At 38.1% G+C, this 16,869-nt stretch overlaps 1 protein-coding gene across 2 annotated transcripts in view; it reads right to left on the bottom strand.

Annotated features, from left to right (window-relative positions):
• cacna2d2a (calcium channel, voltage-dependent, alpha 2/delta subunit 2a) overlaps positions 1-16,561 on the bottom strand; it is a 320,181-nt gene extending 303,620 nt beyond the window's left edge. For both annotated transcript variants that reach the window (XM_067460456.1, XM_067460455.1), the window contains exon 1: positions 16,200-16,561. In XM_067460456.1, the coding sequence (XP_067316557.1) occupies positions 16,200-16,315 (116 nt within the window). In that variant the 5' untranslated portion in view covers positions 16,316-16,561. The remainder of the gene's footprint in view (positions 1-16,199) is intronic.
• Between the last annotated feature and the right edge of the window lie 308 nt (positions 16,562-16,869).

Here is a 16,869-nt window from a genome sequence, read left to right on the forward strand (position 1 = left end):
AATAATCATTTTAATTAGCATAATTATAGTTTTTTTTCTTCTTCGCGGCAACAAACATGACGTTAAGACGACAAAAGTTTACCTCAGAATCCGATGCAATGTAACGTTACTGACTCGTGTTAGTTTAGGTCGGCATGTGAGACGATAGATTAATACAGTTTGTGATTATACAGAATTATGATCCCCTTACGAAAATTAAACATGGTTGTATGTAGGGATGTCACAAGTGCCGGTGCTTCGGTATCAAGTACATACTGAAATGTAAAAAATATGACGATAGTATCTGTAACGTTATAGCATCGACTCACAAGTAGACTATATTCGGTCCCGCAGCTGCGTTCAGTCGCGTCACGCAGGGTATGGAAGTAAAACTGTGCCACTGGATTTTGAATTCTAATTTTTAGCACTGAATTTTTTTACATCGAATTTTTAACCCTGAATTTTATTTTGCATCTAAATCAGACTTTGAATTTTAAAAGCCATCGAATTTCTAGCACTGTTTTTTTTTGCCTATGACATTTTTTCAATGTTTTAAAAAAATTCAGTGTAAAAAGAAATTCAACGTCTCAAAAAATTCAGTGTAAAAAAATTCAACGTCTCAAAAGATTCAGTGTAAAAAAATTCAACGTCTCAAAATATTCAGTGTAAAATAATTCAACGTCTCAAAATATTCAGTGTAAAAAAATTCAATGTCTCAAAAAATTCAGTGTAAAAAAATTCAACGTCTCAAAATATTCAGTGTAAAAATATTCAGAGTCAACATCCGGGTAACCAAGGAGAAGCAATCGATCCCTGTATCAAATCATCCAACATCCAGCCAATCATTTACGCTCCATTGGTCATGTGACATGTGGTCATGTGGTCCTTTCTAGCCTTTCTGGCACCCTAGGCAAAATTCATATGTTGCACCACCCCCCCCCCCTCTTTTTTTTTTTTAAACTACAACTTATTAAGTAAATATGACTTCCTTATTTCATGGGCATATTGTACATGCATTAATCGAATAATGTAGCTAGGTTTATTATCTCTGAGATCACAGATGTTGGGGGGTTCGGGGGCATGCTCCCCTGAGAAAAATTTGATTTCTATGATCTACATATGTGTATTTTAAGATGTTCTGAAGGCCAAAAAATTAGATAACAATAGCTTGAAAACCATGTCACTCGGCGCCGCTGCGGATTGAAGAACACAGTGACACAAAGACTAAAAGACGGGATGAAGCCGTAGCCGAAGCCTTGCGCCAGTTTCATGTTTTAAAGGTTAATCACATATTTTTTTAGGGGGGGCTGATGCATAAGTTCATAAAAAAGGGCCTAGTGACGCCCATGGTTATGACAGTATTAGCCTACTTGATCAATTTACACTAAACAGCTATCTCTGATGTAAAAAAAAAAATATTCAAATTAACTGCTATAATGTTCTGCACCTGAAATGAGCATGGCGTGTGGTCCGTCCAGTACTAATATTCAGTGTAATGTTTTGCTCAACGTTATGATAGAGGGACCAGCTTAGTAGAGAACAAGTAACCAATAAGTAGGCTATACCTGTATATTTCGCTTTCTTTTTACGATACTGAGCCCCTGATGGCTTTGACCTTTTCATGATGATGAAACTAAAGCACGCTGTAACGAGTAGAAATATAGTGTGGCCCCTTTAAGAGTTGCGCGCGCTCCCTGCAAACGAAGTCTGCATTTTGTGTATGTGCGCACTGAGTCTTGAGCTCCCATGTGTGGGGATTATTTTCTGTTTTCTGTTGCTAACAGTTATTTTGTTTTATTAAGTAATGCTGTGGACGGAAAGGGAGTTTGTGATGAGAGTTCAGCGGGGAATAAAGTGCGATCTGTTTGATGTTAATCGCCTCCGTGTTTGCATCCACTCCAGTTACATTAAGTGAGCTATCCGCATTTTTCACTCGGACACAAGCGTTACAACGCCACGGATGACGACGTTCCCTGCCGCCCTCTACATGATCTCATTTCATTACAGCAGCTCCACTATCACCATTGCGACTTCACTCCAATAATCGCAACTAATCATAATGCCTTGAAATAGCAAAAGTACGAAATATTAATAATAAAATATATATGAAATAACTAAAAAATCTTGTTGGGGCGGGGACTCATTGACGCCCCCCAGCTGTTGGCGCCCTAGGCGACCGCCTAGTTTGACTATGCCTAGAAACGGCACTGGCGGGGAAGTTCACTTCAGGTGAGCTCCAGAGCTCAGCAGCATGTCTCAGAACACACACGATGACGCTTCAGTGAGTTTACTCATGACCAATGGAGCGTAAATGATTGGCTGGATGTTGGATGATTTGATACAGGGATCGATTGCTTCTCCTTGGTTACCCGGATGTTGACTCTGAATTATTTTACACTGAATCTTTTGAGACGTTGAATTTTTTTACACTGAATCTTTTGAGACGTTGAATTTTTTTACACTGAATTTTTTGAGACGTTGAATTATTTTACACTGAATCTTTTGAGACGTTGAATTTTTTTACACTGAATTTTTTGAGACGTTGAATTTCTTTTTACACTGAATTTTTTTAAAACATTGAAAAAATGTCATAGGCAAAAAAAAACAGAGCTAGAAATTCGATGGCTTTTAAAATTCAAAGTCTGATTTAGATGCAAAATAAAATTCAGTGTTAAAAATTCGATGTAAAAAAATTCAGTGCTAAAAATTAGAATTCAAAATCCAGTGGCACAGTTTTACTTCCATAGCAGGGCTCCAGACCGAAGTATATATAGTATATAGCCGAATATATACGAGTGTCTGTTTATAGTATTTAAATAACGTTATTACACGGCTCTGTGAAATACTTGATTCTGATTGGTCAATCGCGCATTCCAGCGGTATGTTATTTCCAGATAACACCCGCTCATCCGGGTACTGCGAGTTATCTTGACCGGTTCTACTTCTGTGCTTAACGCTGGCGCCATCTTGTGGCTTAAACAGCCGTGGGTTACAATGGAAGACTTCAAGGCGGGTTTCCTTTATAACGTTTTAAATATGGATATTTTTCTTACACAAACGCATCGATTGGAATCAGAAGGCTCTATTAACCCATCGGAGTCGTGTGGAGCACGTTATTTGACGGACAGCTGCATTTTTTATGGACTTCAGAAACAGCTCCAACTACTGCTGGGATTAACGTTAGCCTGGACTTTTTAAATATAACTCTGATTGTATTTGTCTGACAGAAGAATGTCATAAACACCTATAATGACTTGAGGGTGAGTAAATCATAGGCTTGGTTTCATTTTTGGGTGAACTAACCCGTTCAGCATTCATTTCAACATTTAGCAGCAATAGATAAAGGCTTAAAGCAGTACGGAACTGTTTTTCTTCGCGGAAGCTTTGCGGAAGAGCTAATAAAATATTTAATCTCAAGACAATATTTTGTGTCTAATAATTATTTAATTAAGACTAGTAACTGTTAGCCGTGTAATAAGCGGGATAATGTCCACCCAGCCGGTTGTTATCGCAGAATAAACCCCTTCAGAGTGACGCTCCGCTTCGCGTCGGGGTCCTGATCACTCTGAAGGGGTTTATTCTGTGATAACAACCGGCTGGGTGGACATTATACCTTACTTATTACTCGTCCATGTTTTGCGTCTCTGTGTGAATGACGTGTGAAATCATGAGCACAGAGACTCAAAAGTCAAGGCAACCCGTCAAAATAAAAGTTCGATTTAAACGTGAATAAATTGACAGAATATATTAGGTTTGTAGTTGTCATTGTTGTCATCTAAAGTAAGCACTCAAATAAATGTGTGTGACAAAGTTTCTGCGACAGCTGTCTGACGCGGTGTATTACGTAAGTGTATTACCTCACGGATCGCTTCATTTCATTCACTCCTTGCACTCAATTGTGCACTTTAGATGAGAGATTCAGTAAACAAGAGCGATTTCAGACACAGCAACAGAGTCGACACCGATAGTGGATTCCTGTACTGGTGTCGACCTCGACTCTGGGGCTATTCAGAGTCGAGGAATCCACTCTTCTGGAGTCGACTCCCCATCAATATCTTTAGTTTCTGAGTTTCTAACCACCAGCTCTACTCAGATGTATTACTATATTAAAAAAGTCCAGGCTAATCCAAGCTTTATAATGGCAGTAACAGTTCTGCTCTGTTTTTGAAGTCCACAAAAAGACATTTTCTCCATCAAATAACTGCTCCACACGGCTCTGCCAACATTGTCGTTCTATGAGAAATTAACATAAGCTGATAACATCACTGTTTACTCCAGAACAACTGTACAGCTAAATAAAATTTTGTTGCAATATTGTCCTGTTTAACACTGTGAAGCTGCTTTGACACAATCGGCATTGTAAAAGCGCGATATAAATAAAGATGACTTGACTATAATAGTCTATATCACCGTCTGATGTAAGTGTCCTGACCTGCTTTTGATATATCCATCAGAAAATTGACAAATTCTGTGAAATTTATACAGAAAAATGCATGTTATGCAGGCTTACAGCATGTTATTTCCGTATCTGTGCAGTGTGTATTTAGCCTGGCGTGGTCATACTCAGCTCTAGTCAGAATTTGAGTCTGATGCTCCATTGGGCTGTGATTATGAGGCGTGTTTCAACCCAACCAGGAAAGACCTCGATTGGACAGACCTACAACCAATCAGAGCAACGAAGCGACGTCAACAGAGCTCAACTGCACTGTGTTGCCAAGTCCGCGTTATTTTCCGCTGGTTGTTTTCTATGTCCGCGTGTTGTTTTCTATGTCTGCGGGTTGAAGCGACTATTATGTGATATATAGACCCATGAGTGCGAATTTTAGCAGCAACCTTGCCAAAATAACACACATTTTACCCCCAAACGCCATTTTTTTCCCAGAGAACCCCCCGAGAAGCGCTTGTTTAGGGCTAGTAGTTGGCGCGTTTTGTTGTAAAAACTTGGCAACCCTGTCTGCACGTGCGCTGGAATAAACGATCTTTGCCGGTGTTGTAAAAAAATACAAGATTTTAATGATACACAGAGCACTTACCCAACATGATCATCATTTCTGAGAGAAATAGTGAAGGTGATGCAGATACGAACAAGCTCTCCGTTTAGGATTCGAGTAAATATAACCCAAGCCCCTTTGATGACGTGATGATTACGGTACTGTTGATCATCTGTCCGTCATCGTCTAAAGCCCGCCCTGATGATCTCATTGGTCAGTTTCTGTTCGGGGATAATCACTCCTCTATGGAGCGAGGCCAGACCGAACCGCCCGACCTAAAAATATTGCGGGCGGGGCTAAGTTAGGCTGGCATCCAAGCTAGTGTGTATTAAGAGTGGATGCTGAAGTTGTTTGTGTCTGTGGTGTGTGTATGAATATAAAAAAAAAAAAAATTGACGAGTGACCCGTCTCTGACTCGCTTCCTCTCACGTTTCATGCTTTTCAAACTTAATTATGAAGCCAAACCCTGATATTATAAGCAGCGTGACCTCAGAAAGCCTCGGCAGAGGGAGTCTCGTGTAATCTATTGATCTGATACTGACAGAGACACAGGAAGAAGTGAAGAAAGAAATGTGTTTAGATTACACCGCTCGTAATGAAAGATCGAGACGGAGATGATAATAAATGGTTTGTGGGGACGAAGATGCTGCTGAAGGAAACGTGTCAACCAAGAAAAGGTCAGAGGGAGAAATAATGGTTTTCAGAGCGAGGGATGTTTCTCAGGGAGAACTGATGCTAACGTTTAATGACAACACCGCTAGCATGAGCAGAACACACAGCGCTTGCTCTTTTATACAGACAATGAGCCAGGTCATACTATCATTAGGGACTGGACTTGCTTCGTTAACTATGACTAATATTATATTTATATCATTTAATTAACATCAAACATTTCAGTTTCTACTACTATTCTGTGTGTGAGTGTGAGTGTGAGTGTGTGTGTGTGTGTGTGTGTGTGTGTGTGTGTGTGTACACTAATCTGGCATAACATTATGACCACCTTCCTAATAATGTGTTGGTTCCCCTTTTGTTGACTCCATGAGGCATGGACTCCACTAGACCCCTAAAGGTGTGCTGTGGTATCAGGCACCAAGATGTTAGCAGCAGATCATTTAAGTCATGTAAGTTGCGAGGTGGGGCCTCCATGGATCGGGCTTGTTTGTTCAGCTCATCCCACAGATGCTCGATTGGATCGAGATCTGGGGAATCTGGAGGCCAGGTCAACGCCTCAAACTGGTTGTTGTGCTCCTCAAACCATTCCTGTAGCATTTGTGTGAATACCGTTTCCATGAAAGGCTGAACATGGTCTCAGCAATGCTTAGGTAGGTGGAGCGTGTCAAAGTAACATCCACATGGATGGAGGACCCAAGGTTTCCCAGCAGAACATTGGCCAAAGCATCACACTGCCTCCGCCGGCTCGCCTTCTTCCCATAGTGCATCCTGGGGCCGTGTGTTCCCCAGGTAAGCCACACACACACACACACACCCGGCCATCCACGTGATGTAAAAGAACTCATGATTCCTCAGACCAGGCCACCTTCTTCCATTGCATGTTTTAATACAATTTTAATAATTAAAAAGCATGTCTAATTTATTCAATTAATAAAAACAACAATTTATAAATATTATGTAATCTCTAAAAAAAATTGTTTTTCATAAATTCCATTTTTCTGGCGAACAAATAAAGGCATAAAACATTAATTTAATGTATATTTTAATCATATGAAATTATACTTTTTTTCAAACAGTGCTACACAAAAAAAAACTAAGTTTTAATACTAAATTATTAATAATGTTATTCAAAAAAATCCAAATGATTAAAAAACATGCTTACAATTTTAACTGATGCTTTCAGTAATAATGTTACTTCAATAAATAATAATTCAGTGATTGCCAAATGTAGTGACGATGCAGCACTGGCTGAGTATTGGTTCATTTAGTCAACTAGCTGAAAACTCTCACAGCCTTCCATCTCACGACTTCTCCTTCCAAATCTCTGCTCTTTGAAGTTGCCTTACTAACCAGCCTCAATATCCCTGTTCCAGGACCACAAAACCAGCAGTGATGAGCTGGTGCTCGCTCAAAGCCAGGCTTCAGAGGCAGATTTCAGGACAAATCACAAAAAAAGCATGTTTGATAGGACGTAATCCTCACATTATCTCCAACAGATGCTACAGGTTATTGTGTTCGCAATCAAATATATATATATATGCAAAATGATATAAGAGTCATATACTGATCCTGGTACAGTAACAACCCACACAAGCTCTACATACAATCACTTCATAATGGAGAACAAAAAGGACTTTTGTATTATTTTATGTTTGTTTGCTTTCATTGCACATTGAGCTTTCAGCACCACGGACAGCACACCACACACACATAAACCTTTTACACTACTTTAAATATTATATAAAAAATGTCTTTGTAACAGCTTACAGTTCAAATATTCAATTTTTAATACCACGCGACGCTAGCCTAGAAATCTAGACGCACCCTAGCGGCAGCAAATCTAGTCTGCCGCGAGTGTCGTCTAGCAACTCTCAATACCCTTCTGAGCTGTAATCGTCTAACTCTGGTCGGGCCAATCACATCGTGTATAGAGTCGGTGGGCGGGGCCATAATGACGACGGCCGAGTTGCGTTTACGTGCTTCTAGTAAACACAGAAACTGGCGAACGGTGGTCTTTCGAATCAGCTTTGACCGCGACTCTGGAAGACTTGAGTTAAGCTTTTCTCTGAGAAAAGAACAAAGAGCGGCACTGAAGTCATTCTTAAGAAGGGAAGATGCAGTGTTGGGCAGTAGCGAGCTACAAGTAGCGACGCTACCAGCTTAATTACTTTTTCCAGTAGCTTGTCACTAGCTCAGTTACTTTTAAAACAGTGTAGCTTTTCCAGTAGCTAACTACATTATACAGCAAGTAGCGGAGTAGCGCAACCAAAAGCTACATTCTGTTTTTTGGGTTCTGAATCTGACGATGAGAACGAGCAGAGCTGGGCGGTGTGACAGAAGCTCAGCTTGCAGACGCGCTTCACTCATATGAGCTGCTCAGCGGTGTACCAACATTGTAAATAAACCAAAACTCAGCAGGCTTCTTGCTTCACAGACATGAGATATATCATGTGTAGGTTATAGAAAGCTTGAAATGTCCACTTTTAAATGAAACCATTCGAAATGAAAATAAATATGCAAGCAAATTGCCTGCACCGTTCACGCGAGCAGCTCATGATACTCACTGCGGTTCTGTTCATAATGCTGCGCTCCATCACTGCATGTGCTGAGAGTTTAACCTGCATTTTAGACTAACCCTTACTAGAGTGACGTCCGCTTTGCGTGTACCGTAGGCTACAGCAATTTCACCCCTTGTCCCGCACGTCGCATATTGAGAAAATGTCCCACATTTCCATCAGTCTGTTAGTTTTTAATTATCATATTAATAAATGCACCTGTTCAGAAAACTACTGGATAATTCGGTACATTTGTTATATTGTTAATATATAATATAAATTAATATATAAAACTGTCAATTTCATGTTGATTTATATTTTATTTGTTCATTATTTATTTAGTTACATTTTTAGTTGGACTTGATATGAACTCTTTCAAAAATAGTTTATCTACATGATGCCTGCTGCCTTTGGGCTCAGTGATGTTGAATTTAAATTACATGTAAAATAAAGACGTGTTACATTGTGATGTAATGGTGTTTTCTGGGACTAAAGAACAAAATATTTTTATCAGCTGAAAGGCAGAATACAAATGTTTTTTATTAACTTAGACATAATATAACAGTTTCAGGTTATGCTTTAGTGTCGGTAACATTTCTCACATTGTCCCACATTTGGTTTGTTTGATGGTGGTAAACCTAATCCGGACTCCTGAATATTTAATTTAAGTTGCATAGATTTTATTCTTGCACTGATGTTACATTTTTAGCCATGTTGCACTTTGACAGTAAGTTTGAGATATAGGCTATATTAGATTATTGTGTTTATTGTATCAATTATTCAAATGATTCTGACAGTTTTTGCCTTTGAAATGACTGGGGAAAAAGTGTCCCAATCAACCTGAATTCACACTATACTCTCTGAACTCGATTACATTGCATTATATTGCTTGAAACCCCAAATACTATAACATTATTCATGAATTATTTAAAGTTATAAGTCATTGTAAAAAAAAAAAGTAGTTTCAATGTAGCTTGCTACTTTTTGATCGTAACTTGTAGTGTAGCTAACTACTTTTTCAAAATGCTAGCTTGAATGTAACTTAACTACTTTAACTTACAAGTAGCTTGTAAAGCTACCGTTTCAGAGTAGCTTCCCCAACACTGGGAAGATGTGTTCAGAGTTTAGCCGACCGGATACGGTGAATGTTTAATCTGTCAGCGAGCTCCGCTTCACCTTCGTTGCTCTGGTTGGTGTAGCGCTATCCTATCGCGTGCAGAGGGAGTTTGAAAGACGACCGTTTATCCGCCCCTCGGATTGAGCCGTCAATGGAGAGTTTCCAGACCAAACATCTTGATGTGGCTCTGGCTGGTCAGGCTAACGTGACGCTTGATTATTGCATCAATAATCGACTTGAGGAATAATGATATTCCTGATATTCATAACAAATAAATAGATATTTATAGATAATATATTCCATTCACAGCTTCATAAAAATGACTACCAACAATTATTATAATAATAACACTATCAATAAAAAAAATATGATGAAATGCTGACTTTTAAGAACTGAATTTCAGTGCATGAGTTGGAATTTGAATCGAATTGGCCGCACCCCCACAGGAAGTGGCAAAATGTGAACATTTACATAATTTAGACAAATTATGGCTACACTGTAAAAATATATTTTAAAATAAGTTACCTGGTTGCCTTAAAATTTTGAGTTTATTGAAATTAAAAATTTAAGTTAATACAATAAACATTTTTGATAATCGACAACCTTTATTTAAATATTATGATTTTGTAAGCATATTGGGTAATTGTGTGTGTTTTATTTGTGAAGGGGCAGTAAAAGAGGACAAAAAGATTTATCACATTTTTTATTTGGTTCAGATACAATAATTTGAGTTTCTATTTATTAAAACAATTTCCTTTATTGTATCAACTTAAATTATTTAATTTCTATAAACTCAACATTTTAAGGCAACCAGGTTACTTACTTTTTTTAAGTTAAACCAACAATATTTTTTACAGTGTATTTACTCCCTGAATTATATTAGCTACCTTAAAATTAAATTGAAAACATATTAAGTATTTTTAGAAGTACATTTAAAAGCTGCATAATCATGTGTTATGTCAGTGAGCTCGAGATAAAAGGAAGAACACGTGAGACTCGGTTTGTGTGACTAAGAGGTTACTTTCCTCTCCAAATGAATTATTTAGGTGCTGACTCATTTAGCCATTAACCAGCGTGCCGTAATCATCACCGAGAGCGCATCCCTCACGTCATCACGATACACCCTTACATCTCATCACTAAGAGACGTGTGTGTTGACTATACACAATCCAAGTCAAAACCTTACCGGCTCAATCTGACACACACCCTAAACCCTCGATCTCGATTCTCTACGTTAGTCCACTAGCACAGTTCACTTGAAGCTGGAATACAATACATAGAAACATTAAACAGGGTTTCTTCAGGTTTTATGAAGGTAAATTTAAGACCTTTTTTAAGTCTCTAAATGTAAATGTTTAACCACAAACTCCGTGGACCCTGTACGGGAAAGACATCATCATGTATATACTTTCAATTTTAAATGTCTGTGGAGGAGCTCTGAGCTCATATGTGGCTCCATTTGAAAGCTTAGAGTCTCTACTTTCTGGAGATATGCATCACTTTGGCATTTGTTTTACACAAAGTAATGTATTTACACTAAATTACTCTGGTGCCATTTCCGCCTGGATTTGGCCGACCCAAATTGAAAAGCCTCCCATACACACATACAGTGGTCTAGGTTCAAAATGTTGGTGTTATTTTACAGGAAACCTGTTAAAGTTACATAAAACACTGCTAAAAGTCATAAACATGTAAGTATATGTTGTCTAAGTTGTTATAACCCCCCCAAAATTAGGCGCATTTAGATTTTAAAAAAAAATAAAATTCATTTTTGAAAGTGTGTAACTCTGTGGACCCGGCAGACACTTTGGGCTGTTTCCAGCATGTATCATTAATTGAATGACAATACAAAATGACACAGACACACTTCTTTTTTCCACTTTTTTGCTAGAATTTAGTGGAAGCAGCCACGAGCTTGTTTGGGGTTACGGGAGCCGTCGGCAGCACTGGCGTTGTGTTTAGACATGAGATCAACAATGTCAGGCCGGAGACACACTGCAAGCGTGGCGTGAGCGTGGCGTTTCTGCTGCGTGTCAGCCGCGGGGCGGCTGTGTGCCGTTTTCTCTGTCTGTGCACTCCAGAAGCGTGTCTGACGCGGCGCTGCTGCTGCTATTAATGTACAGGAAGCCCTATACTTCATGTTAAACATAAATATATATATATATATATATATATATATATATATATATATATATATATATATATATATATATATATATATATATATATATATATATATATATATATATATATGTATATATATATATATATATATATATATATATATATATATATATATATATATATGCCTATTGATACAGCAAAGAAAACGTCGGCAGTAGCCTATTGACCATACATATCTATGGTATTGACGGCAAAATAGGCTACAGAATATTTAGTTCTGTATTGACAGGTTTAATATTTCAAAATCGATAATTATGTTGTTTTTATTATTACAATTAGGCCTATATCTGCATTTATGTTAACCTACTGACTTTCAAACATGAAAATGTCATTTATTAATATGTATTCGTGTCAAAATGGCATATAAACATCTTTTCCTATTATATTTTGCCTATAAATGCTTCCAACGCTCGCGTATCGCGTGAAAAATAGGCGTCTCTTCTATTTGAAGCATGCACGCATTTTCCGCGCGGCTCGGACCGTGCGTGAGCTGTGCGTGTGACGCAGGCAGTATGCAAGCTCTAACCGGTTAACATGGGAGCCGAAATAAAAACGGACACGCCACGCAGCCGAGACGCTCACGACACGCTTGCAGTGTGTCCCCGGCCTCACTAAAGAAGTGTGTGTGTGTGTGTGTGTGTGTGTGTGTGTGTGTGTGTGTGTGTGTGTGTGTGTGTGTGTGTGTCTTTAGCTCCGCCCCCTGCACGCCTCCACAGACTCGGCTGTTTTCAGAAAGAATCGGTTCAGTGCATCTGTCTTTTATAAATCTGATAAACTAAAGACTCTTGTGAGATATGAAGGTTCAACACGACTCTACAGATTCTCCAGATTAACACCAGACTGGCACAAACTGTGTGTGTTATGAGCCTTTAACTGTGAGTTTCTGTGATAATTTGTTTCCACTTATCCTCGAGAGGCCAAAATAGTCACAATTTTGAGCCTTGGTCGGCAGAATGAGTGCTCTGGATAACGTCCACTATAGTTTCGGATACCAATGTCTGTCCTCTTACATAATGAGGGCATAGGGCCGATTTCGTCTTGTTTATAATGAATGAACTACATTTACAATCAATATCTGCTTTGCCCAGCATCTTGCTACCTTTCAAAGCAGCGTGCATGATGCCTTAAAATGCTGGCATTGGAAGAAAGCTTTAAAAACGACACCGCCATCTTCTTCCATTCCACTCAGAGCCGTGACTGAAAGATTTGATACAAGGACCAATTTACAGATATCAGACTGAAACACTGAACGCAATAAGCTTTGATAAAGGCAAGCATGCTAGATCATTGCTATGACTTAGTTTTGGTTATTGATTGAATTTCTTGCTTTTGTGAAATCCTTCTCTATAGTGGTCATGCTTGCTTACTGACTGGCTTTGGTAAAGAGGGGAAGGCCTCGAGGCTCGAAGAGCTGTGCGAAATAAGCGTCACAAATCTCTGTGACTACAGGCCACAACACCACAAGCAGAAAAGAGAGAGCGGAAGATAGTCCATATCACCATATTATGAAGAAGATTATCAGTTATTAACCATACAAGAGTTGAAAACCAGCCTAATGTATTATTTAGCCATAATATACCCAGACATGCACTATTTGTTCTCTGGCAGCGTCTCTGACAGCTTGATAGACGTCGCTTATCAAGGTTGACAGATTACATATGCTGCGCTCTTTATGAAGTGAAACAATCCTTTCATAAATGCACGATACTGTTCTCTGGCAAGGCAGAAATTATTTAAAGACCCGTGGGTTAATTAATAACATGCTAAGCATGAAATAATGCATCCGTATATCTATATTAAAATTCTGTCAAAATCTAAAGAGGGATATATTTATTAAATCTAAAACTGTATACTAAACAACTTTAAATCATTATCAATGCCTCACATTATTGTCACTATTACTGATAATAATAAAAAATACACACACACACACACACACACACACACACACACACACATATATATATATATATATATAAACACTGTAAAAATGTGTTAGTTTTTGTTGGTTTAACTTAAAAAAGTAAGTAACCTGGTTGCCTTAACATTTTGAGTTTATTGAAATTAAAAATTTGAGTTGATACAATGAAGGAAATTTGTTTAATAAATAGAAACTCAAAATATTATTGTATCTGAACCACATAAAAAAATGTGATAAATCACGAAAATAGCACAATTTGGCTGCGTCATCACAAATAAAACACACAATTACCCAATATGCTTACAAAATCTTTTAATAAAATTTTAATAAAGGTTGCCGAATCTCAATAAATTGTCATTGTATTCACTCAAAATTTTAAGGCAAACAGGTAACTTTTTTTCTAAATATTTTTTTACAGTGTAATAAATATTGAATTAAAAAAATATAAATAGGCATTCTCATTTAAAAAAAATTACAAGGTATTATACACTGTAAAACATGGTATGATCAATAAACATATCTCTTTGTATTGTTTTAACTAATTATTATCTAATTTTTCAAAATAAGATAAAATAAGCAAATTTCAACTTCTTGATGTTATACACAGTAAAGAAAATATTTATCAAAATGAAATCTTTTGTCAAATCAATTTAGTTAATTAATGTGGTTCCGATAACATATTTTGAGTTTCTGTTGTTTAAATTCTTCATTAAGTTTTTCATTTCAATTAACTTAACATTTTAAGGCAACCAGATGAGTTACTTTTTTTAAGTTAAACCAACAAATTTTGTTTGCATTGACAACTCATTATTTTAAGTCTGTTGCAATGACTTAAACATCAAAGTCGATTTTACTTTTTTACAGTGTACACATTAATAAAATAATAATTAAAAGACTATTAGTATTATTGAGACAATACTGAGGTGATTAACTCAGATGGGGATAGTATTTTCACAAGAGAGAGTTCAGACTGATTGATTGATTGATTGATTGATTGATTGATTGATTGATTGATTGATTGATTGATTGATTAATTGATTGATTTATTGATTGATTGATTGATTGATTGATTGATTTACTTTTATTATCACGGAGAAAATTTGTCTTGGACACATACAAAACATTATCTGCTGTTTAAAAACAATTAAAAAATACATGACTGTCACTTATACACACGCACTACACACACACACACGCACACACAATACCTGCAATACAACTGTTCATTTGTTGTTCATACAAATGTTCATTTCTGCGTTTAACCAAACGTCTGACCTTATAGTTTATGCACATTTTCAGTGTACGGCAACCCTTTCTGAACAGACTTGCGACCCATTTTTGATTTCAACCCACCGATTGAGTCGAGAGAACCATCATTTACACCACTAAAAGAAATATAACAATATCCTATTTAGCAAATGTCGACCACACACAACTTAATTTTGCATTACATAAAACCTTACATAAACAGCATCAGAATTTTCTGATTTCATACAGCATGAGTCGAGATAATCCACTGGGACTGGCATGTGTGGGCACACGGCGGACAAATCCAGCCTCTGCCCCACACGAGCGCATGATGGGCACAGACCCAACACCCTCAAAAACAGCAGCTGGTACACACACACACAGCAAACATGAGACGCTTTACACCCCTCCAGGTCAAATGACACAAGTGCATACAGGCTAATGCAACCTACTAATATTAGTAAAGTACTAATACTTTATGCACACGTACTGCACTCTAAAAGAATGCTGGGTTGTTTTAACCCAATGTTGGGTCAAATATGGACTAACCCAGCAATTGGGTTGTTTTAGCAGCAATGGGGTTGTTTTAACCCAGCAATTGGGATGTTTTAACCCAGCGATTGGGTTGTTTTAATCCTGCGGTTGGGTTCAATATTTGCTTAAGACATCCCAAGTTAGTCCATGTTTGACCCAACATTGGGTTGTTTTTTACCCAATTTTTTTTAGAGTGTGGCATTTCAGGATAAATGCATTAGGAAAACTGCAGATTGACAGTCAAATCTTGATTGAAATAAAGAGAAAAGGCTGTATTTTCTTGCTGCATGTCAACAGTTGTCTCACTTGTGTCTCATTTGAAGAGACCCAGCTCAATAAAACCTGAGCAATCATTTCTCCTCTAGCCTGCTAAAGTATAATAAATTACAATAAGCTGATAACATGATAACTGTTTAGATCCAGACTGTACAGCCGAATCTAATTTTGTTGTAATATTGTCCTGTTTAACGCCGTGAAGCTGCTTTGAAACAATCGGCATTGTATAAGCGCGATATAAATAAGTTGATTGATTGATTATCATGAGTTAAAGGCAATTATCAATATCAAACAGGTCTTGCGTTTTTAAAGAAACACGCTGTTGTATACAACCTGACCAAGTAATTGTAATTATTTTAAAGACACATTTTTGAGCGCAACTGGAATATATTTATACTTTTAGTTTCAACTCCCTGATATCTTCGGGTTATTCATGACCGTGGGAATTCTTATCAAAAAGTATCCGCGTTTAACGCTCCCGTCGTTACCTTCCCGTGATCGGTAACATCAGACGCATCAACGCTGAGCCACTAACTACCACACGCCTCTTTTAATAAATAATTGAACGGCTAGCCTCCTTGGTAATGGTAAACAACCGTGCACAATTGCGTAGGACTACAAATATGAACGGCGATTAGACATAAAAACAAACTGACGCGTAAACGGAGCGATCTCGGGAAACTGGGGCGCTGCGAGACGCGCTCCGCGCTCGGGGTACTTACGTGTAGTGCTGAGGGAAGAGGAGCGTCGCCGTTCCCGGTGAGGAGACGCTGAGGAGCAGCGCGGTTTGCACTGAGAGGACGCAGAACACACCGGAGGACTGAGCAAACATCGCCATTTTCCATTAAAAATGTAAGAAACTGGGTTGATGATGAACGGAACCGGTGGCCGAGCGAACGAAGACTGACGCTGAGGTGTCGACGCGGATGGAGAGGGCTCGTTAAGATCCAAAGCCGCTGTTAAATCTCAATCGGTAACGGGGCTGAGGGAATGATTGGCCCGAGACAAGACAGTTCGGAGACGCTGCTGCCGCCACTGGCGCGCTGATGCTGCCGCTGCTTAGCCTTATTCTCTCTCTCTCTCTCTCTCTCTCTCTCTCTCTCTCTCGGAGAAGAGCGGGGGAAGCGCGCGCTATCACTGCGCGACAGACGGGGGCGCGCGTCTTGGAAAGACCGTATTGTCCAGTATCCAAACTAATACGCATTAAATATGACCGAGACTGTAGGTGAAATATAATAATATGTTGAAAATGGAACATGGTATCATTCAAGTAATTTTAGTACCATATCACAGCCACAAAAAAAAAAAAAATTATAATAAATAAATATTTTTTTTTGGTGTAAGATTTACTTTCAAACTATTTCCATAAGCTCAGAAATGCACAAATTCACA

Source organism: Pseudorasbora parva, chromosome 12 (assembly GCF_024679245.1).
Source record: "Pseudorasbora parva isolate DD20220531a chromosome 12, ASM2467924v1, whole genome shotgun sequence".
Lineage (NCBI taxonomy): Eukaryota > Metazoa > Chordata > Actinopteri > Cypriniformes > Gobionidae > Pseudorasbora > Pseudorasbora parva.